Source organism: Pteropus alecto, unplaced genomic scaffold (assembly GCF_000325575.1).
Source record: "Pteropus alecto unplaced genomic scaffold, ASM32557v1 scaffold226, whole genome shotgun sequence".
NCBI lineage: Eukaryota > Metazoa > Chordata > Mammalia > Chiroptera > Pteropodidae > Pteropus > Pteropus alecto.
This window is the reverse complement of record NW_006440132.1, coordinates 4,523,131-4,547,984: the sequence shown is the minus strand read 5'-3', so window position 1 is coordinate 4,547,984 and position 24,854 is coordinate 4,523,131. Positions and strand designations below refer to the sequence as shown.

Below are 24,854 nucleotides of genomic sequence, written 5' to 3'. Positions count from 1 at the left end.
CTAGCACCTCCTCTCATAGCTTTCTACAACATCACTGCGTATTCCATCCACCCCCTCGCTCAGACCCCTTCAGAGTCCACCATCTTGAATTCTTCACCTGACTTTCGAAGTCTTTTGTTGTTCAACCCATGGCTCTTCTCCCATCTTCTCCTCGTTGTTCCCACTCTATGACCCAGCACATGCCATCTTCTTGTAATAGTGCATCATTTCATACCAAGCCTTTCCCCATGCTCTGCTTTTGGTCTAACATGCTCTGCTTTTAGTCTAACATGCCCACCTCCCACTTATTTCTCTTTGCCAAACATCAGGAAACTCTCTGTCCACCAGGACCCGGCCACGTGATTTTTGTCTCCTCCTCCTCTCATGGCATTTTTTCATATTTCTCATCTTGCAATTTGCTTGTTTCTATGTCCTTCTTGCTTATCATACTGTGAACTCCTATAGGCCATGGTAATATATTGAGTCATCTCTGTGTCCTCAGCTCAAGGCAAAAGACTCAGCACATAGTAGGGCCCCAAAACTATTATGTAATTATGTTAAATTACATAATAGAATGCACTACCAGGGATTAAACTTGTAGAGTATACTTGCTGTTGTTTTTCTCTTCTAGCAAAAGTGATGATAGAAATGTAATTGGTCACCATAAAGAGACTAAGTTTTCTTGAAGCCACTGAAATGGGGTTTGGGCTGGAGAATGGAGGTAGAATCCCTTTTGAAAACATTTCAGATTGCTGCTCAGGGGAGAGAGGATTGATAGTTTTTTGCTTAGGAAATACTTGAAGGTCTAAAATAAGAAGCTCCCAGGGCCCTAGATAGAGATGGGAGGAAGGGACAGTGGTTGACACCCCAGGTTTCTAGGGAGACTAATTCCTGAGCCCATGCTGACCACGTGTTTGATTGGTCAGGAGGGCCTAGGATCGATAAGCACAGAGAGGACTGAAGAGGGGATCAGAGCAGTGCTTGCACAGAAGCAGAAATGGTGGTTTCTAGTCCAGCCCAGACCCGTGGGACAGGACCTGCCTGGGCCATCTATCATTCAGTCATCAGCGCACCCCATAGTAGTGGCTGCAGGAGATGCCAATCACTCATGTCCCTTGCAGTTACAGGAGCTGGAGACCAGGGGCTGGAGCCCTCATTCTTTGGGAATAGAATAAGAAATGCCCATGTGCCCTGACAGAGAGGAGATTAACTAGTCATCTTGTTACAAACTGATGACTACAAAATTAAGCAACATGTGTAAAAATACATTTGAGGCAAGAAGTAGGTAATGTTAATTGGTAATTAATAAGTAATTAGTAAGTAATTAATAAGTTTTCTTAGTTGTAAACAGGACACAAAGGCAGGTGTGGTGACTTTAAAACATAACCCTAAACATCTTTGACATTTCCCTCATCACGATGTGGGATCTAGGTTCTTTCCTCTTGAGTCTGGGCTCTGTGATTACTTGACCCAAAGAAGTGCAGCCACTTCAATTTCTGGGTCCAGGCCTTAAGACACTGGCAGCTTGCACGTGTCTCTTGGGATGCTTGCTCTTCGAACCTAAGCACCATGCTGTGAGGCAGCCCAGGCCACATGGAGAAGCCACATGTAGATATTCAAGCTATAGACCCAGCTGCGGTTCCAGCCAACAGCCAGGTCACCTGCTGGACATGTGAGCGGAAGCCTTTGAGATGGCTCCAGCCATAACCACCAGCTGACTGCAATCACATGAGAGAGCTAAGAACTGCCCAGCTCAGCCCAGTCGACCCCAAGAAACATCAGAGAGAGTAATAAAATGATCATTGTTGCGTTAATGGAATTTCAGTGATTGCATAACAATAAACAACTGTACCAGCAGGTAATCCACCTCGGAAAAACCCTGAAAGATTGCTTGGAGGAGCAGCTGAGCAAAAGGAAGCAGAAACCTCAAGCTCCATGCATATCCCAGGAACTGCGGGGCTCTGAAGCGCATGAATGTATACTCATTGTCACAGGTCCCTGGCATTTCAGATCTAGAAGAGTACTACTGAAAGGTAACACTGGCCCTCACGACTTCACAGACTAAGGAGGCCCAAGGAGGGGAAGAGACTTGTCCAAGTTTATACCATAAGAGTCTGGCAGAATATAAACCGAGTTTTTCATTTTAACTAACATTCATTGTCTGAAGCGCATGAATGTATACTCATTGTCACAGGTCCCTGGCATTTCAGATCTAGAAGAGTACTACTGAAAGGTGACATTGGCCCTCACGACTTCACAGACTAAGGAGGCCCAAGGAGGGGAAGAGACTTGTCCAAGTTTATACCATAAGAGTCTGGCAGAAGATAAACTGAGTTTTTCATTTTAACTAACATTCACTGCACGAGGCTACCTTACCTGCACGAGGCTACCTTACCTTTGGGCCTGGGTTTGAGCTATAATCTGCTCTGCCATTGGACAGAAAACAAACACAATAACAAGGCTGACTGAAAGCACTAAGTACTTTAATATGCATTATCTCATTTAATCCTGCCAAAAGCCTTATGAGGCAGATCCTACTGATACCATCTCCATTTTATAGATGTGGAAATTGAGGTTTGGAAGGTGAAATAGCCTTTTCAAAGTCACCCAGTTAAAAAGTGGTAGAACAAGACCTTGAACTAATGTCATTAGAGCCTGCAGCCCATTCATTCCTGTCATGAGCAATATTGTAACTAGAGGATATTAGTAATATTGCTTACCATTTATTGAGTGCTTACTACAAGCTAGTTTTAAATGCTGTATGTGTATTATTTCACACAGCAACTCAAAATACTTTAGATATATTCACTCCTTTAATTTTCTCAACAACCTGTGAGGTAGGTATGGGTATCATGTCAATTTTACATTTGTACTCAAGGTCATAGAGCTAGTAAGTGGCACGGCCAAGATTTGAACCCAGGAAGTCTGGCTCCAGAGCCTATGCTCTGAAATATAAAATCTCTGAGTAAACACTCTGATGGAGACAATCCATTAAAAAAAATATTATTTACATTCTGGATCCCGCCCCACCCCCCCATCTTTAGCATATATATAAAATTTTCACTGTACTGATGGGAAGAAACCAATGAAAATACCATAGGTAATTGTCATTTTTGTAGGTCAAATGTCAGAAACTTCATATGGTTCAATGTAAAAGGAGCCACAGGAGTGAGTAAAATCCTACAAGAAGAGGATATAGAGCATGAAAAGAGTTGAAGGACTAAGAATCCCAGGGAAATCTAACATTTTCTGACTACCTTGCTGTGTGACCTCAGCAAGTCCCTTACCCTAAGCCTTATTGTCACCTGTAATTTCTTCAACTTGGACATCAGAGTACTACTGGTTCTGATCATTTTCTGATGTGTCCTGGATTTTTCTTTTTTTCAAAACTGCCCACAATTTTACCATCCCCTTTAAAACTTCCTATCCTAGATATACTACCTGGAATCCTTTAAAAATGCCAGCAGAAGTATGGAGACAGTAAAGGAAACAGTGGTTGGCAGGGTTAGAGGGATGGGGGGGGGATGAACGGGGGGGAGCACAGAGGATTTTAAGTCAATTACCTATTCTGTGTGATAACTATCATGGTAGATACATGTCACTATACATTTGCCAAAACTCATAGAATGCATACCAAGAGAGAATTGTCATGAAAACTATGGACTTTGGGTGATAATGATGTGTTGGTGTCGGTGCTTGTATTGTAACAAGCTCTGGGGTGGGTTGGGATGCTGATGGTGGAGGAAGCTCTGTGTGTGTTGGGTGCGGGGAATACAGGGAATACATGAGAACTCTGGACTTTACGCTCCATGTTTTTCTTTTTTAATAAATGGGATTGATCACTTCGATACATTATTTTTGGAAAACAAATGGCAGCCGAGAGTCAGTGGAGAGTGGTGGCTTCTAACCCAGGAAGCAGACTTTTTCTTTCTTCATTTGAAACTAATATTATATGCCAACTATACTTTAACAAAAACAAACGAACAACTCAAATTTTCTGGGAACCTGATACTGCTCTAAAAAACAAAGCCTATTTTTAAAAACTCTTGCCAGCTAACATGCTTTCTGTAGAGGAGGTCACACGGATGGCAAGCACCATTGATGGTTTTTGAAGAAACAGAGGAGGTGGGATGAAGACAAGAGAAATCTATTAACATTTCCTTATTCTAGGCCTGGTGCTAGGGCATCTGTCACATTAGCTCCTATGAGCCTCTCAGCAACCTGTGTGGCAGCAGCTCTTACTAAACACAGTCCTCCTTACACATGAGCAAGAGCAGGGTCAGAGAAGAGAAGATCCTGGCCTAGGGTCCCCCAGATAAAACTTCCCATCCTAGATACAGTGGAGCAGAGTCTCACTCCAAGCTCAAGCTTTACCCCCGACCATCCTTCCTCCACGCACCCTCATTTTCAGCCTTTAAGGCAAATCCCTACCCTACTCCCCACCCCATTCATAAGGCCATACACTGAAGGGACACTACCTGGCAGAGACCCATTTCTTATCTGAGAAATGGTACAGCTTAATCTATGGCTCTATAAATCACATAAACGACACCTAATTTCCCCTGTCAGGATGAACTTAGCTTTTCAAGCCATTCTCCCCTGAATGATGAGGGCCTGACAGAACAGCTTGTTAATCTGGGTGACAGGGGAAGACATTTAGAGCCAGCTAACCCCCTCTTGCCACACTTACCTCTGCTAATGAAAAAATATTAGAGAAATAAGTATACAACCCACTGAGAAGCTTCTGTGGGGGGGTCTGTCACCTGTCTGTTTCATAAGATGTACAGATACAAGATGATAAGGTTATATCATCCTCAGGCAAAAAGTTATTTTTCTTGTCAGTTCACTCCATATTTCAGCTCCCATCCATCTCATGTAGAGGATGAAGTGCTAGGTATTAATGCATTAAAAATAACAGTGAGCATTTCTGAGCATATCTATCTGCCAGACACAGTGCTCAATGTTTGCCATAAAGAGAGTCATTTCATTCACACGACAACGGCAGGGGCTGGATACTCCTGTCACTCCCGTTATGCAAAGGATGAGACTGTGACCCCAGGGGGTTTGGGTTCTTCTCCTATGTTCCAAGGCTACTATTTGACAGAGCAGAATTCGAACTCAAGTTCTTCGAATTCCAAAGCCTAACTGCTTCACCACTATGAGCTAATTTAATCTTCATAGTAAGCCCGTATATTAGGTTGCACTGCCCCCATGAAATCTTTGAAAAAGTTAAAATTTTAGAAAGTTTGGCGCTCGTACGATCATGTGACTTGGACTATGTCACAAATCTAGGATGATCTAAAGTTGGGATTAAAAAATGTGTCTGATTCTAAAGACTGAATCTTCTTCCCTGCCTCAGGCCGTTTTTTCCTAAATACCAAAGATAGGCAGGCGTAGAGGTTCATGACATACCCGCAGGAGGAGACAGGGTGACTGATTAACCTTGTTCTGATCAGTCCCAAGTCCTTACTGTCCAGAACAACTCTCTAAACTGTGTTTTCAGGAACAGGAGTTGAACGGGATAGTAACTGATTTTGAGTTCAAGAAAATTGGGGGGTGACGCTGGGGGAGGTTATCTCTGTGGTCAAATACATTTGAAAAAGACTGGATCAAACAAAACCGAATAGACTGCTGTACATAGAACGCCCAAAGCCATTCACATGCTAAATGGCACTGGTAAGCCCTAAGAAGGTAATGCACAAAGTGCAGCATTTCCTAAACATACTCGTTCATGAACTCTGTTTTCCCATTTGGCATCTGGGGGTCTGGCTCTCTGCAGTCTTCTCCAAGTTGTGTTCATCTAGATTCCAGGCTGGATGCAAAGTCGTCTGCCAGCCAAGGGCTACTCAGGATGAGAGTGCTCATCCCAGCTCTGCCAGTAACTGTGCAGTGTTGGCCCAGTCAGTCTTCCTCTCTGGGACTTAGTTATCTCATCCATAAAACAAGGGTGTTGAATGTTCTTATTTCTGAGGCCTTGACCTTCTGGCAACACCATGACTGTGCAAGAAGTATGTGCAGCTCCCGCTGATGCTGCCCCAACTCCTGCTCAATCTTCTCCCGGCATTCAGCTCGGGGTAATTGCTCTGGCTTTCAGACCATAATCCAGGTCACCCTAATGGCCTGTGTCTACCGTGATCGGCCTATCTGTCCACAGGCTTCTGCCACTCCTCACTCGATAGCTATAGGTCCTCACTTTGTACTGATGTCAGCCCCCCCAAATCTCTGGCCTCTGCTTCTCCCTCTAGCATCACCCCTTGCCAACACCCATTTTATACTCTGTTCTCCAGCCATATTCTCTCATCTCTAGCTTTTTACATGCTCTCTCTTCTCCTTGGAACACTCTTCCTCCATGCAATAATTTGGGATACTTTGGATGAAAGCTTGAAAACCTTTCCATTTTTAACTAGAGGATGTCAGAGACTTTTAAGTAAAGGTCTTTGGCCTTTATCCCCCATGCAATAATTAGTCCCCCATGGACTAATCCATCAGCTCTCAGCTGGGAGACTACCTCCTGCAGACAGCATTCCCTAACCCAATAAAGCTGGGACAGACTCCTTCCTTTGTAACACATCTTCCCCGCTTTTCATTATAATAAAACGTATTTTACTGTGATTATTTTAATGTCTATTTCAAGGCTTATTTGTCTCTTCTAATAGACTGTGTACAAGTTAAGGTTGGGGCCCTGTTTTGTTTACTATTTAATCCCTGTGCCTGACATAGAGTAGGGGTTCACTGATTGATTAATCAATTGGTCTATCATAAGTTAATTAATGTTAAGAAGCCTAATTCTGTCATATTTCCCTCTGTTCCTTCACCCTGTGTTGGCCTTAGCATGGGAGATTTCTCTTCTACCCGGAGCCTCAGGATAATTCTGTGCTCTTAACCTCTGTTACGCTCCTACCAGATGCTGACTTCACTCCTGAGAACAGCCCAGGAGATTTAAGGGCCAAAGACCTTTACTTAAAAATCTCTGACATCCTCTAGTTAAAAATGGAAAGGTTTTCAAGCTTTCATACAAAGTATCCCAAATATCAGAAGGGACAAGTGCGAAATTTCTTTGAAGTCTCTTTCTTAAGTATTTATGGAAATTGTATATTCTACTCCACAATAGACTTGGGTTGATTTTTAATATTAAAACACTAGGGTTCCCCTCCCCCACTCAAAAATGTTTCTCATAGTGTGATCCCTGGACCTCTTGCCTCATTAATGATTGGAAGCTCTTGTTAGAAATTCAGATTCCCAGGCCAAACACACCAGTGAATCAGAATCCTGGGAGACATGCTTCAGAATCTGTGATGTAACACACTCCCAGGTGATTCTTACGTACTGTTACTAGAATCTCTGATCGCTTTTCCCTGTGGCTTTGGGCACATTCTAGCACATCACTGTATATCTCCCTGGGTTAGGGAACTCCAGTTTGAGAATAAAACCCACAGGATTTTAATAGATACTTTTAGGGTATGAGATATAAGAGACAGTTGGAGGTTATATTTGAGCTAAATAACGCTGTTGCTTTGGCCAAGAATAGAGAGACCGGAATTGATTACTTGACCCAAACTGGACCAATCAGATATTTTTCTGGAAGTTTAGATTCATGTGTTCATTGGCATCTCTGAAAGCTTCAAGTTGTATGAGATGCAAAGCTGGACTTGGCTAGGGTGGGCCTATTCTGTTGAGCAACACGCATGGAGACCAAAAAAGGGGGGGAGGAAGGGAGCAAGGAAGTGGGTTGGGGAGAGACAGAGATAGAGTCAGAAACAGAGAGGGGTTGGGGAGGGAGGGAGAGAAGGAGGGAAGGAGAGCGAGCGAGTACACGTGAGTGCACTTGAGTGCATGCTAACTAGCTAGCTTAAGTCCAGGAAGAAGCAGAGATGACAGGCTCCAGGATTATTGCTAAGAGTGGCTCCCAGCTATGTTCTGTTCTTGAGTTACATGAAAAATCACTATATCATATAATAATCTCTTTTTTGTTTGGGAAGTTTCAGTGGGTTTCTGTTTTCTACCACTAAAAAGCTTTGACTACAACAAGTATAAAAATTCTGCTTCTCAGTCTGGCACACAGGGCCCTTAACACAGTGGTGCCAAACAATCCCTCTAGCCATCATGTCCTACTACCACTGTCTGCCCCAGTCCTACATACCAGCTACACTGAACCACTTATCAAGGACCAGACAGACAACAGACTTTTATGCCACTGTGTCTTTGAATGTGGTTTCCCTCAGCCTAAAATGCTTTTTCTGCATTCTGCCTTTGATCAAATCATACTCATTCATCAAGGCCCGCTACAACTGCAATCTTTTCTGGAAGCCCTTTTCTGATTTCTCAGAAGAACTGAAGGTCCCCATTGCACCTTGGAAGATACATCTGTTAGTAAACTAGAACATTTCCTTGAATTATCTATTTGAATGTCCATCCTCTCCACTGAACTTAGATTTCTTTGCCTTATTTTATCACAAGCTCCTTGCACGAGGCCTGACCCAGAGTAAGTACTCCATAAATGTTTGTTGCTTGAATGAGTGTTGCATTAATGAATGGTAAGTTCTGAGAAATAGAACTTACCACTGGGAGCTCTTAGGGTGTCTAATCCATGTTATCCTAGTAGACCTGCTCAGTCTTGAGGACAGTAGATTGTGCTTTCATTGTTCCAAACTATCTCCAGATCATTTGCCCTGCCTGTCACTGAGCTGATAGCAATTGTGAAAGTGATGAATAGCAGACCAATTATGAGCAACAGGAAACATTAGTTATAACTCAAGGGAGAAGACACAGCCATATCAGTAGCCTCATCCATCTAATTGTGAGTCATCTTCCCGAGGCATCTTGCCCTGTGACCATGAACTGCCAAGGGCTTCTTAGTCTTGCACAAATCCAAGTTCTTCAGAGAAGAGCTCCTCCTCTCAGCCTGTCTCCTACAAGGCGTTGTTCCTGGCCCACTCAGTCCTGGAAGGGGAAATCTGGATGAAATTCACACACTTTTCCTAAGGGAGACTTTAGCCAGCAATCCCCGCCCTACCCAACAGATGCGACCTGTCTTTTAAGGCCTGTTGTCCTTTGACAGATAGCAACTCCCCTCCCCTGTGGTAAGAACATCTGGAGATGAGAGGCGGGTGGGAAGATTTCAAGTGGAGGATTTGTCCAAGATTGTGGACTTAATGTCACTAAATGCTAGCTAGCTTAAGTTAATGGTGAGTTCCTGAGTAAAGGACGACAAAATTTCCCTTTTGTGGCCACTGGTGACCTCAGTTTTCCAGTACACCCATGTTCCCTTAGGAGGCATCTGAGGGAAGCAGTCTCTCCAGCTGGTGGGGCTTCCATGATTGAGCCCAGGGGTAGTGGCAGGAAAAGAAAGGTTGGAGGACACGAGGGGACATGCTTAGTCTAGACCCAGAGTGAGCTTATCTTTGCCACTGAAAGGGAGCCTTGGCGATTGCGTTGAGGAGGTTGTGAAATGGGAGATTTCTACCAGGTTCATTGTGGCCACGTCTCCATCATGGCAAGCTGGACACTGAGAAGTGTAGATCCCGGAACCCAGCGAAGGATGTCACCCATGCTGGCGGGATGGCAGAGCACGGAGAGTATGGTATTTGCAATCAAACCCCTGGTCCAAAACTTAGAGCCATCCCTGAGCAAACCGGTAGAAATGACTTCAATTCTTTGTTTCACATTCCACATGTGTAAAATGGAGATTTATTAATACCTACATCAATAAGGAATGTTAGAAGGATCATTTACAAAGTACCTAAAATAATGCCAGATCTGTGTATGTATCCACACATATCCATATATTTGATAATTAAATGACTATCAATAAAGTCCTGAACTTCGATATTTTCTAGATGGAAGCAAATTGATGAACATAAAAGAGTTGTTATTTACAATTATTTACAGGCAAACGTAATTCTAGACACATCTATGTTTGTAATTATTTTTATTCTTTTTAATATTTTTTCCAATGGGGAAAGATTTTTAGAATCAACTGTCAGATACATGATGCTTGCCTTTGAGAAAGTATGCTTTTCCTAGTTTCTGTGACCTGACTACCCTTCTGGGTTTTTAATCAATGGATGCCTGAGGGTAAGGCAATTACTATTTATGGTACACCTACTCTGTGCTAGATGCTTTAATCAGAAGCGAGACCAGAAGCAGAAGAGAAAAGGAGGAAGAGAAAAAGAAAGAAGATAAAAAAGATGAAGAGGAAACAAACTGCAACTAATACTGATCGAGTTTTTAATCACATTAGGCATGGTTAAGTGCTTTTTATACATTATCTTATTCAACCTAACAGAAACTCTATGAGTTAAGTCATCCTTATGTTATTCTCATTGAGATTCTGAGTAATTAAGTTATATCTCCATAGTGTGTGACAAAATCAGAATGTAAGTCTAGTTCTAATTCTTGTACCTTCTTTTCTTTGCAACTGTCATCTTATATAACATCCAGAACTATCCTAGGAAGCAGGCCTTTTGTATTATTTTTATCACGCAGATAAGAAAATAGAGCTCAGGTAGGCTAAGTCTCCTGTGTAATGCCATCTAACAAGTAAGCATAAAATCCGGAATTCAAATCTATACCTGGGTGGCTTCAAAACTTGGGCCCTGTAAAGGACATCTCACTAAAACTCTAAAATTTCAAAATCTCACTAACAAGTCTGTTTATCTTGAATATAACTAATAACCTCCTTAAAATAAAAAAGTAAATAAACCTATGTATATCTATATAAATATACGTAAGTATGTATATGTAGCAGGTCCTCAAATAATGTCATTTCATTCAATGTTGTTTCATTATAACATTGGTGAGATGCCACAGATGTTTGTTTATATCAGTTAGTCTACGGTAAAATGGGTTTCGTCACACGTCGTTTGGTTTAATGTCACAGAACCTATTGACAGCATTAAGTAAGAACTCACAGTATAACAGTGTCGCTACCTACTGGAATACATCTATATCTCCGTTTTCTCCAACTCAATGCGAAATGAGTATCTGCACTTTTGAGAAACAGCAACGATGGGAGAAGCCCTTCGGAGGGATGGTGAGAGCCTCCGCAGTGTGAACCTACCCACCTTCGAGCAGCTGCCATGTTTCCATGTCCTGGTATTTTACCTGATTATTCGAAGGGAAGCAATATTTTCTGGAAAAGATTCAGGTTGGGCAAGTTAAAATTAAAGGGGCCAAACCTAAGCTCTTTTAAGAGTAGATTGATAGTCTAAAAAAAGGGGTGTAAGAAGGGTTTTGGATTGAGTTAACAGGTGATGGGACAGAACCCAGCTTCCAAGAGGCTGGGAAGTGACTAAGAGGTGAGGACAAAGCAAGAAGTTTTACCCGAGGGAAGGTAAACAAAAAGGTAGTGACAGGAGGGACTCTCAAATCCGAGAAAGGTTACTTGATGATAGAATGGCTTGCCTGTGTCACAGTGTACAGGGAAGAACCAATGATGAGGTAGTTAGTCTCTATAGTTTATATGCTGGGAACACAGGCTATGAAACCAGAAAAGCATGTGTTTAAATCCTGTTTCCATTATTGGCTGTGTGACTTTAACAAGAGGTTTCTCCTCCTAAGCTTCAGTTTCCTTTAGCTACATGAAAGTTATGTTTTGAATACCCACTATGTGCACTAAAGATAGAGACTATTGTGACCCAGGACAAATCCAAAAGTCCAGTAGCAAAAGATTTGGATTCTACCCCTAATTCTGTCCTCCGTCTAGTAAGTCAATAGATAAGACTCTTACAGTATAGTATTGATAGGTGGAACTAGAGACAACAAAAACAGTAAATATTTGACTCAATAGGAAAACACTTGACACAAAATAAAAGAAGGATGTTCCATTAGTGAGAAAACAGGCTGCTTAGTGAGCAAGCTGTTATTGGGTCTATTCAAACACAAGCTCTTGCAAAGTATGGTATAGAAGAATTGTTAATTTGGAGAACATGGTAATGGTATGAAGGATATTCCTGGAGTTATCTTTTAGAAATACAAACTTTCACATTTACAATAAAACTACATAATATTTAAAGTGTGAGAGCAGGTGATGCAGCCTTGGTGTGAGTTGATGATCATGGTTAAAACTAGAAGGGGGTAGGTACACAGAGGTCTATTACATTGTTTTCTCTACCTTCATATGTGTTATACTTTTCCAAACTAAATTGTTTTGGGGTTGGAAAGCAGAAGATCCAGAGATTTAACAGTGCTCCCCCAAATGGGAAAATTGGGAGATGAAGTTAAAAACGAAAAGAAACTCATAGTCCAAGGAGAAGCCACATTCCTCGAGGGCTTCTCCTCCTCCCAGGACTTGAATTTATGGCCTGGAACCATTATACTCAGAAATGCTAGGAGTAACGTGACCCTGTTGACCAGAGAAGGCACTGAGCACATTGACTGGCTGTGTAATGGTACGAACTCATGCTGCTTTCACGGCATCTGCCTGGTGAATTGTGAGGCACATCTGGAATGACTCTTTTTTTTTTTCTTCTTAGATTAGAGAGAAATAGACAGAGAGAGTTGAATTGTTTGTGAATTCTCTCTGGGCCCTTAGCATCACTGCTGACTGAAGCTGCCTAATGACCCACGAAGAGCCCCCTGTGAGCTGGGCTCATCTCCAGCAGAGATGGGGCCTGCAGCTCGCTCTGTTCCTGGAAGCCCAGCACAGCCCTGGCTGGGGCTGTCTTTGCAGGACACCCTCAGATAAATGATGGCTGCGTGATAAATGAGTGGTGGCGAGGCAGCTGGAAAAGGGATTCCAGGCCTGGCTCTGACATTTGTTAGCCCTGTGAGGTTTCAGAGGGTGGTACCTACCCTTTCTGAGCCTCAGTTTCCTTATCTGTAAATGAAGATAAACATTGAAACCAGCATAGACCCCTTGAGAGGATTAAGGGAGCCAGTGTATGTGAAAACACCATGTAAGCGTACCAGTACAAGTTGGCTACTCATTCGTTTTTCACTCAGCCATTCATTTATTTTCATTAAAAACATATTTACTATATGTCTATTATGTATCAAGTACTATACTAGGAGCTGTTGGTGCAATGCTGAAAGTTTATCCAGACCCTGGTCCCATAGAGTTTACCCCATAATGTATGGGAAAATATTTGACTCAAAATAAGGAAAAATATTCTAGAAGTGGGGGAACCAGGATGCTTAGGGGTCACTGAGCAAGCTGTTACTGGGAATGTTAAACACAGGGTCCACAACCTTTGCGAGGTGTGGTAGAAAGGAATCAAGAAGTAGACTAGGGTTGGACTAGATGCTTGTATAATGCCTGCATTCCTGAGTTTACCTGCTCCTTCTTCCTCATAGGGACTGAAGTCATCATAAAATAACATAATAAAAGGTGGAGGACAAGAAGGAGGAGATGCAGACATTAATCAAATGATTACAAAACATAAAAGCATAATTAAAAACCGGGATAATTGCTACGAAGGAAAGATTAAAAGATTCAATAAAGTAAGTAAACAAATAAGCAAATAGGGGGATCTTATCAAATCCAGAGGCTTCAGCAATCTGGTAGGTGAGGAGCAGTTACCTCAGTGGAAATAAGTATGGGGAGGAGTGAAACACATTCCAAGGAGAAGAAAGAGCATGTGCAAAGATTTTTTGGCATGATCAAAAACAGTGTTTCCAGAAACTGGAAGATCACTGTGGCCAGAGTCAGGAAAGCCAGGAGGGCAGGGGTATAAGACGAGTTTTAAGCAGTTGAAAGGGCCAGGCCAAGCAACACCTTGTAGGTAACTGTAAGCACCTTGGTTTTCACCTTAAGAGCAACTGGAAGCCAGTTAAGGATTTTAATCAGGAAAATGATGTGTGTACGTTTTAGTTTCGAAAATATCATTCTGGCTACAAGGAAGAGAATGGATTAGAAGGGCAAAGTACGTTGTTAGCCAGTTAGAAGGCTACTGCAATAGTCCAGGCAAAACTTGGACCGGACTGGGTAAAAGTGAACATGTTTGAGAAATTTTTTTTTTTTTTTTTTTTTAGGCAAGGCAATCCCTTGGTTGCCTTCACAGATTGCAAGGACCCTGTTAGCTTACAATTGTTTTTTTTTTTTTTTTTTAGGCAAGGCAATCCTTTGGTTGCCTTCACAGATTGCAAGGACCTTGTGAGCTTACAATCACTTATTTTTGTATTTTTTATGCCTACAGCACCTAGTCTTTCTAGGTGGTCTCCCATCCAAGTATTAACTAGGCCTGACCCTGCTTAGCTTCCAAGATCAGATGGGATTGGGCTTGTTCAGGGTGGCATGGCCGTAGACAGGAGAAATTCTTAAAAGAAAAATCTACAGGATTCGTTAACGAGTTTTGGTGTTGGGGTTTTGAGCACAGACAGGAAGGAATGAGAGAAACCGAAGATGTCTTATTGGTTTCAGGATTCCAAGAACTGAGATAGAAAACACTATCAAAGGATAAGCGGTTATTTATGGCAAATGAGAAGCCACTATATTTCCACTGGATGGTAGAAACCAACCCTGGAATGAATGAGAGTGAATCAGTGCTGACAGCAGAAGTCACTGATTTTTAAAAAATTTTGGGCATCAAGTAAAGACATCAAGACACTACAATTGGTGAAGAAGGTAATATTAATGCAGTGATAGTATCTATAGTATACATTAGACTTTCATTTATTATACTTCATTTAAAAAGTTGAAGGAGGTGGTAGCTAGTGGAGAGAGAATATAGTAAAGTGAGACAAAGCTCAGGTGCCCAGGTCAAACCCTGGCTCCACCAGTTCCTATTTGTAGGACCTTGGGGCAAAGTGATCTAACTTCTCCTTTCCTTAGTTTTCAAAATAGTACCCATCGCATGGGGTTGATGAGAGAGTTTGGTGAGCTAAGTACATAAAGCACATGATCTGAGCTCCCAGCACAACTGAAGTGCTCAGTAAATGGTTGTTATTAAAAGTACAAGGGAAAGACATTCTGTGTTCCCTTTTTTATTACATTTGCCAACTGAATTTGATGTGTCATGCGGTGGAAAGAAAAAACACAAATGCTCTAATCTCTGACATGCAAAAATATTTGCATTCGCTAAGTCTGTATGCCTTGCATATTATTGAATCTGGTAGTCTTCTGGTTCCATGAAATAGCTACGTTTTCCAGTTTTGCAAGTAGGCAAGCCAAGCATTAAGTTCCTCTTTGGTAATTGACCGTGAGCATGTTGAATAATACGTCAATTATTTCCCCCCCGCTTTACTTTGATCTTCCATCTTGGCAAGGATTGCTTGACAGTCTGGTCCCTGGCCAGTTCACCTCCTTCTCAGAATGTGCAGGAGATGAAGAGGAAGTGGCCCATGAGAGCCGAGAAGATTTACTCCAGCTTATAAGTATTTGACTTTCTTAATCCCTCAGCAAGGAATTCCCTGAAGGAATTTCAGAATGAGAAAGACGTATTAACCATGATTTTGGGTCGTGGTTCTCAAGCTCAGTGTGCATCAGAATCGCCTGGGAAGCTTGTGAAGATGAAGATTTCAGCCTCGCCTCCCCAGAGAAACAGAAGCAGTAGGAAGGAGAATCTGGTCTTGTTGTGGTTATCTTACCTTCCAGCAAATTTTAACAAATGTTTCCCGCATCCCGACCCAAGTGATTCTGATGGACTCTGAGACACTCCAAGATCCAGGTGCCACTCCCCACTAGGCACTTCTGACCTCCCTCATTCTGCTTTACTTTTTTTCTCCCTTCACTTTTTAATATGGTTTATTATTTACTATTCTGATTGTTTAGGTCTCCTACACGTACATACTCCAGTCAAAATGAAGTCTCCAGATGGTGGAAATATATGCCTGTTTTGCTCCCTGATGTATCCCAAACAGCCAGAACAGGGCCTGGCCCATAGGAGACCCTTAGTAAATACTTGTTAAAATTATTTGAATTCGATTTCCTAGCCATCTCATATGTGGACTCTGCAGTGGACACTGCAACCAACTGGTCCTCTTATTTTAGTGTTCTATAACATTAGAGTAAAGAACATTTAGAAAATGCACTGATACCATATATCTTTTTCCCAGAAAAAAAAATATAGTAACATATAATTCTGCATAAACTTTCTGGGGATGGAGATACAAAGACCCTTTAAAATCAGAGATCTGAAGACCTCAAATGAATAGCCTTTGCCATAAAACAGTCCTGGTCCCTGTAATTCCACCTTCGATTGTTGCTGTAGTCTTAGCCTAAAACACATCTAGGCGTGCCTTCCTCTTAAGCCCCAGTCTTGAAGGGGTCCTTATAGTCTACATGGTACCTAAACCCCTCAGCCCAGCATTCAAAGTTGCCCACAATTCAAACTTCTGCATAATACTTCTCCAGTTTTATCTCCCTCAAATCTTTCAGACTTGTCACAAGAGTGATAAACACATAAACTTTAGACACAGACATCTGGGTTTGAATTCTGACTCCACAAGTCACTAGCCATGTGATCATAGATAAATTATTTATCCCTTTAAAGACTCACGTTTTTGCTTTTTTTAATTTGTGAAACATACTTCAGGATGTAGTAAGAGGACACACATTAATATACACAAAACACTTAAAAATGCCAGGGGTATGGCTGGCCCTCAGTAATTGCTGGGACTTTGTATGATTTCACTCATATGTGGGATATAAAACAAAAAGCAACCAAAGAAACAAATAAAACCAAACAAACCAACAAACAAACTCATAGATACAGACAATAGAATGGTGGTAACCAGAGGGGAGAGGGGGTGGGGAAGGGATGAAGAGGGTAAAGGTCAAAAATAAGGTGACTAGACTTTGGGTGGTGAGCACATAATAAAGTATACAGATGTCGCATTATGAAGTTGGACATCTAATATTTATATAATGTTATTAACCAAGGTTACACCAATAAATTTACTAAGAAAAAATAAATTAAAAAAAAAATTATTGGGCTTTATTGTTTCATATGTTTGGCACATAGTATTTGACATAACTTTCTTTCCCCTTCTTTTCCAATATACTTTAGTCTGGACCAAGGTATGCAAAACTTTTTTTTTTGTAAAGGACTAGACAGTAAACATTTCTGGCTTTGTACAACCTACTGTCATCAGCCATTGTTGCAGGAAAGCAGGCATTGATGATATATACACAGACGAGTTTAGCTATGTCTCATAAATTCTATTTATAAAAACCAGTAGAAGGCTGGATTTCACCAATGGGCCATATTTTTGAAACTCTGGCCTAGACTAGCTTTGGAATTTTAGAGACCTGGATTCAAGCTTCTCTGAGCCTCAGTCTCCTCATCTATTAAATAGGGATAATAACAGTACTTCCCTCATAAGTTGTTGGATGGTTAGATGAGATAAAGCAGTAAAGCCCCTGACACAGTTTTTGGCACATAATATTATCTTCATCATCAATAGACTTACCTTAAGCTATTCCACTATCTGTCCATATGCACCTTCCCTGCCCCAAAAATCTTTTCCAGATTCTCCCTTTCATAATCTCTCTCTCTCTCTTTTCTAACAGTGTTGGAATGTCTGTTGTATTATTTGAAAATAAATCATGCATTAATGTAGCATATGCAAGTAATTACAGTTACTTATGTGGCTCTTCTGCCTCATTCACTGGACTACGAGCTCCTTGAAGGCACAATCTATGTCTGATTCCCCTCCGTATCCCATTTCCTAGCACGGTGTCTGGCACACACTCTGCACCTAATGCAAGGTGGTGGTGGTGCTACAATACAGTGGTGGTGATGGTGGTTGCGATGATGGTCGTAGTAATAACAGTGGGAGAGGAGCACAGACTTGGCTGGTCATTTCTTTTCAAAGAGCAGTCATTTGGAATTGTCTTCTCAGTTTGAGCCAATAAGTGTAAATAGAGAAAACAAGTCTTTCTGGCACAGAGGGAGGATCTGCTGGAAAGTCAGACAACCACGACAAGACCAAAATTATACATGGCTCTTCCTGGGACGGGATAAAAAGGAAAAAAAAAAAAAAAAACAACTCACATTATCAAAAGTCAGGAGACCTGAGCACTAGAAAAGAATTATCGGGATCTATACGGTATTTTACAGTTTTCAAAACAATAAAACGAACGGGCTCCTAATTTTCCTACATGACAGCTCTGTGGAGAAATTTAGTGCCGCCCATTTCATAGATGAGAAAACTGAGTCTCAGGAAGAAGACAGACATTTGTGAGGGCAGAAGCCATGCCTGACTACTTCGAATTCAGATGTGGCCGTGTGACCTATATAGCAAGTCATTCTTCGTCTCTGGGTATCCGCTTTACTGTTTGTGAAATAAAGAGGTTGATCTGTAAAATAAACAGGATGTAATTTTAATATTCAGCTCCACTCATAAATGCTGTGACTTTAGGATAGAGTACAAGACATGTCTATCTTTCTCTTCCCAATATTAATTTCAGGAGCAAAACTGGTACTATCTCTGAATGAAAAATAAATTGCTGGTCCCAGCCTGGTTCTTCCACCTCAAAATATTTCCCTTATTTTTAGAGGAGAAGTTAGATCTGACCTTGTCATACCACTAGAGGGGACCGTGGGCAAAGTTAACCTGTCCTCACCACATAGATAAAGGAACAGAGACCAAAATAGGAGAAGCGCTCATGTCCCATGTCTTATAACAATCAAGGATGAAACCGAGCTCAGATTCCAGGTGTCCCAGTTCTCTAGTTCTTCCAAAGAAACACCTAACCCCCAAATAGATCGGGATAGACACTATCTATAATGCCTACTTTACAAATAACTAAGAGTCAGGTCACCCAGGCAGTCAATAGCATAGATGGGATTCAAACCCAGCTCTGTCTGGCTCTTCACCGTGACACTGTTCTGTCTCTCCCACTTGGAGCCTCCTCTTCTTCACCCAAAGCCTAAATTAATAGCCACACAAAATCTTGTACATTAAGCACTAGGTATGCTTAGTCATGCTCTGTGGCTTCGGGCTATGGTATGGGTCATTTAACAGGTAGAGGGAGGAGATTTACATATTAATCAAACTCTCCATCATAAAGACTTTTTTTCTGCTTTGCTTGTTCAAAACCACAGCAGGAAGTGTAATGAAGGGTTCCTTTCCAGATGGGGCAGGAGGCTTCATTCTTTCCCAAGCATTCACAGAAATGGACCCAAGGAGACACCAACTACCAAAAGAGCTAGTGTCTGATGGTCCCAGAAGCTATCAGGGCACCCCCTGGCCCTGATACAAAACCAGAGGCCAGAACGGCCCCACAAACCTCAACCAAGTCATACTCCATCTCTGATACTCCTAACTGTGCCATAAGAAGGGACTCGGGAAGTAAGAACCCCCAAAAAACTCAAGGAGTCAGGAGTTCTCACAAAGAAGATCTATAGGAGAAGAAATTCTTGTACGCGTGTTTAACTATGCTATCCCTTACTTACAGAGTATGAGCTCCAGAAATGTTTATAAAGTGAAGAATTGCTCCTAAAATCTCTCCATGTGTAACATAACCAATGACTTCTCCCACACAAAATACAGATCCGACTTTAAACATCGTGTCCTTAGCACTTTGGACATCTGCAAAGTTATCAGGTACCACCTGGAAGAGAAGGTACCAAAGAAAGCATAGAAAAAGAGGCCAGTTTAAACAAACATTTTTTTTTTTATATCATTATCATAGAAAAGGTTTGCCCATTACATGCTATGAGCCAGGCGCGATGCATTCATTATCTCATGTGATCCCCATGAAGAAAGGATCAGGAAACCACATTTTACAGATGTGGCAGCTGAGGTTTGGAGAGGTCATTCAGTATCGCGCAGTGAACTGGGGATTGAGACAGGATTCTGGCCCAACCTGGGTAGAGCACAGAATCTACACTACTTGATTCCACTTAGACAAAGTCTCTTATAGGGAGCTCAGAAAGAAACTCACTTCTCCCACCCATTTTTTTTTTTTCTCTAGGTAGGAAAAGAATGTCCCAGGAAGAAAAAAGAGTTGCTTAAGCTTTGCTCTGCCTCAGTGTCAGAGTCCAGGCCTTTTTTTGTGTTTTATGCATATGGCCTCTGCCTCCAGCTGCAGAGAAAGACAGAGAGATGGAGAAGCCCTGGGAGAAGACGTAGAAAAACAAGTCATGGAAACCATGAGCGTGGCTACTTTCTCATCATACCAGCCTCACGCAGCAGCCATGTCCCCTCCTCCAGGATCACGTCCAGATCTGCAGGGGCCGATCCTACTCACTCCTACCTCAGCCTGGCTCCCTTGGAAATGCCTGACACACCGCAGCCCCTAGGCTGCCATGAAACTTTAAATAGGCCTGTCTTGGGGTTTGAGGCTGGGGAAGAAGACACTGGAGACTTGGGGGAAGCCAGCTCTGGTCAACCAGCTCTAATGTCTCTGTGCAGGAGTGACTAAGAGGAGCAGAGCTTGGAGCTGAGGAGACAGCACCTGTTCCTGCCTGCCTTAAGTCCTCCACGGCTCCTCACCACCAGGGACCAACCTCCTTGCCACCAGGGACCAACCTCCTTGCCACCAGGGACTAATCTCCTCGCCACCACAGCCTTCACAGCTCTGCCTGGCCAGGCCCTGCCACCTCTCCTCAGCGCTGCCCATGGAGCTTCCCCTCAGTCTAGTCCCCTGTCACACTGGTTCTCACTCAGTTCCTCTGGGAAATGGGCCCTGTTTGCTCACTCTTCAGGCCTTTGCAGGAGCTGGGCCTTCGACCCGGCAGGTGTTCATGATCCCTCTTAGTCCTGTCGCCCAAACCCAGTCCCCATACCTGGTCCCCAAAGACTGTTTCGATGTCACTGCCTCAGGGAAGCCTTCCCTGGCCCCACAAGGCCTCCTGTTACACGCTTTGAACCCACTATCCTAGACTTCTCCTGTTACTTAGCACAGTCTGCTTTTACTTATTTGTATGATTATTTCACTAATATCTGTCTTCTCTACAAGTCTGTATACTCCATGTAGATAAAGATCATGTCTACTTGTCACAATCTTCACTCCTCAAGGTGTGACACAGTACTTGGCCTAGTGAAGGACTAAAAAATCCTTTCTGAATTAATAATGACTCAATGACTAGTGCTTCAAGAGCTCCAGATCTCCCGTGAGGAGAACAGTGACATCTAGTGGCCACTTTCATACCCCCAGGCTTCTCTGATAACTAACCTGAATGGGCCTCAGGAAGGCCTCCGTGGGTTCCAAATGATTAAATATCGTGTTGCTTCTGAGGCAAGCTAGCCAAGCTGGCACAGAATTCAGACATGGGGTGATCTGACACCTAAGCAAAGAGGACAGGGACCACCGCTCCTCGGCCACCACCCATGTGCCAAGAACACGTCACAGAAGTCTCAGGACTTAGCTAGAACTGTGCCACGTTATAGCTGTTATGATGAGAAGAGTGTAGCCTGGAAGGGCAATAGTTGGGGGCAAGTTCACAGAGCAGTAAGTGGGAATATTAACAGCCCCCTTCCGCTTGGTAGCTATGCAGGGAGAGCTCAGCCCCACACGGCTACCAAGCTGCTATGTTTTTCGTCCCTGTGACACACCACTGGTCAGACCCACCTCGGCAGTCCCTGGAAGCTCCCACGGGTCTCCCTGCTGCCACTCTTATGTTTCCACTATGGGCTCTCGCTCTGAAGCCAGAGGCGTGGAGATACACGCACATTTGGCTTTTCAGCTGTTGTTATCTGGGGACCTCTGATGCACAGAATTGGATTACTCGTGATGCTTGGTTCATAACTCGAGCTCATTGCTATACCACGCATGGTTATTTAGGCTTTATGTATTCATGCAGTTAGTGTTAGTTAGCTAGTTTTACTACTTTAATAAACTCCCACAAATTCATCACCCAAACTTGACTACTTAAGTGTAACAAATGCTCCCTCATGCCAACACCCTGCCTCCCCTGACTCAAAACTGCCATCGTCCTGTATCTTATGATCATTATTTCCTTGATTCCATGTTTAAATGGTTGACCGCATCCGTATTTATTCCTAAAAGGTAGTGTATTAAGTGTGTGTGTGTGTGTGTGTGTGTGTGTGCGCGCGCGTGCCTATTTCAACTTAAAATTGTGGAAAGGTTATCATGCTGTTTAAAACATATCTTTGAAACTTACTTTTTTCAGTTAACATTACGTTCACCCATCTCATATTAAGTGTCACTATAGTTCACTCATCTTGGCTAGTGCACAGTGTCCCGTTGTATGTGCATTCTACATCGTAACTGCTCTCCCATTGATGGTCATTTGGATTGTTTTCAGAGGGCTTCTTCTGCCACCCAAATCTAATCCTATCAGCCTCCTGCTAATCATATTATCTTCAGCATCCCATTGTCCTCCAGATAGAGCCCAAACGCTATGACCTAGCTTACAATATTCTAAATGATCAGGCTCCTTCTGACCCCTCTGGCCATCTCTGCCCTCCTTCTATCTCTTGGTCTTAGTCATGGGGAATTTTCTTTCTGTCTTTGTACACAGACCATGTTCTTTTCTGCCTGAGGTCATCTACTTGATACTCTCCCCACTTTCTTACTCCCATCCCCTCTCTGTTCTCTATGAAACCCTATCTAACCACTCACCATCCTCTGGGATTTACTCAGTGCAATAGGATGTTAAGGGAGGGGCACATAACCCAAAGCATCCTACTGGACCTGGTCAGTGGTCTACCAGATCATCTCCTTTGAAGGTCCAAGGCTGTCTCAGAGATTCTGCAGAGGGAACAGTGGGGACCAAGTAGAGATGTCTTATCCAACCTCCTCTTCCTCACTGAAGGAGTGGCATCACTATTCCTGGTTTTATGGGTTGGAGTTCCTAAAGATTGCATTTGGGAAAAGTGTGCCATAACACAAGTTTGCAAACCAGTGAACTAAATCATGCATGTGGTCCCCTCAAGCCCTGACATGCTGTCATTCAAAGTGAGAGACACAAAAAGAGGGAAAAGGAGAGATATAATTTCATGATTAAGTGTGTCATCTCTGGAGCAGACCAACTTTCAGCAAATCACTAAACTTCTTTGAGGTTTCCTCATTTGTAAAGTAGGTATGACATTAAAAGGAACCATATGAACTTGCCATTTTTACCAATAAATGTCAGCAGTTTCTATGAATCAACCCAATATTTGTAAGGAAATCACAGCTCTGAAGGGTAGATTAAAAGGATAATCTAAGTACAGTACTGATGCAGACAGATCCTGCTAGGTTTTCACCATGCCCATATCTTTTCCTAGGAACACAGATAGGATGTGTTTCCCTATCTCATTGCGGACAGCTACGCTCAACGGCTGAGTTCTAGCCAATGGAATAGGAGCTGAAATGATGCTTGCCACTTTCAGCCATGGCCCATTCTCACATGCAACCCTCCATTTTCTTTGTTTTTCCACATTAACTGGGAAGCATTAGGTTGATGGAGCACAAGATAAAATAGGCTGGGTCCCTGAACTACTTCTCAGAGCAAAGCCTTTCATCAATCAGAATATCCATCTAGGACTCTGCACAAACAAGAAATAACTTCTACTGTATTAAGCTGCTGAGATTTGAAGGTTTGTCGATTATAGCAGCTAGTGCTACCAAGCTACCTATGTACTTAAAACATGGTAAAGCATCAACAAATGCTAGTCATCACGATGAAGATGACAATGACAACGATAACAATCCTGATGGATAAAGGGTCCCTGGGTGGGAGGTAGGAAGGCTGGTACTTAGATCTCACTCAGTGGCTATGTTGGGGGGCTCACCTCCTTGGTCCCATTGTCTTGAATGAGGGTATAGAGTGGTACCACACGGTTGATTTCCAGCAGCACTGGCGTGGGACTCAGCTGCTCCTTGCCTGGTCGGCGGCAAAGGTGGCAGGTGGATGGACAGCGGCCCTTCTCCTCACAGCGGATCTCCACACCTGAGATGAGCTGGTCATCTGACAGCATCTGGGCTGTCAGCAGACCTGAGAGGTAGGTGATGAAGGGCATGGACTTGAGCTCCTTCTTGCTGCCTAACTCCGTAGTCTCTGGAGAGGGAGAGATAAATTTGGTATTGTTCAAAAGGTCAGACTCTTGATCCCATAAGAAATCTGCTGTGCTAAGGAGCTGGTATTCACTGAAAAGGAAAAACATGCTAGAGTGGTTTCTTCCTGAGGCTTTGAAAAGAGCACTGGCCTGAGGGTTCAGAGACCAGAGTGGAGTCCTGTTCTATCGTTTACATTAAATAATCCCCTCGCTCTCCTTGGGACTGACGTTCTCCATATTTAAAGATGGTAAGTTGGACTAGAGGATGCTCCAAGGACCTTGCAAGACGTAAATATTCAAGGATATTTTTCCCAACCAGAAATTCCTTTCTGTCTACTGTCAAAATACACAAATTCTAACCTGTCTTTTATAAACTCATTTTAGTCTTATAATTTTTTTCATGAAGTCCCATGTTATAGGGGAAACACAAGCTTTGGAGTCAAGTCAATTTCAGTTTAAATCTCAATTCTACTTGATAATAACAATGAAACCTTGAAAAAAAATCTGTTAATGTCCAAGAGTGTGTAGTAATTAATTCTGTAAAATGGGGTTTATGATACCACGTGAAATCGTTATGAGTAGTAAATGAGATAGAAAGAAGTGGACTTATCAAGAAAAGACATGATTCCCTTCTTTCTGTGCTCATCTGCTCCCTTGCGCAAGCTTCTTTTCCTGCCTTATTCTTCATGTGCACACTGAGATCTGACTCATCCATGCTCCATTCTGTGCTGTCTCTCTTGATCCATACCCTAGTATCTCCCCCTTCTGTGCCTTTGCTCACCCTGTCCTACTTTCCGCCTCTGTCTCTGCAAATCTTTACCACCCCTCAATGCTCCATTCTACTGTGAGCCTCTTCAGGAAGTCTTTTCTCCTTGCTCCAGTCCTTTTTCTCTGAGTAAGAATTTCTGCTTTCAGATCTTATCTTGCTAAGCTCATTTTCTCATCCCATTTTCTGCTGACCTCTCCAACCATTTTATGAGCCCTTG

General features: G+C 42.6%; 1 protein-coding gene and 1 pseudogene across 1 annotated transcript in view; both read right to left on the bottom strand.

The window, feature by feature from the left end:
• Positions 1-24,854, bottom strand: part of ASTN2 (astrotactin 2) — a 787,984-nt gene that overhangs the window by 147,216 nt on the left and 615,914 nt on the right. Inside the window, exon 18 of the mRNA XM_025050436.1 lies at positions 23,605-23,868. Within this exon, the coding sequence (XP_024906204.1) occupies positions 23,605-23,868 (264 nt within the window). The remainder of the gene's footprint in view (positions 1-23,604; positions 23,869-24,854) is intronic.
• Positions 14,106-14,224, bottom strand: LOC112484042 (annotated as a pseudogene).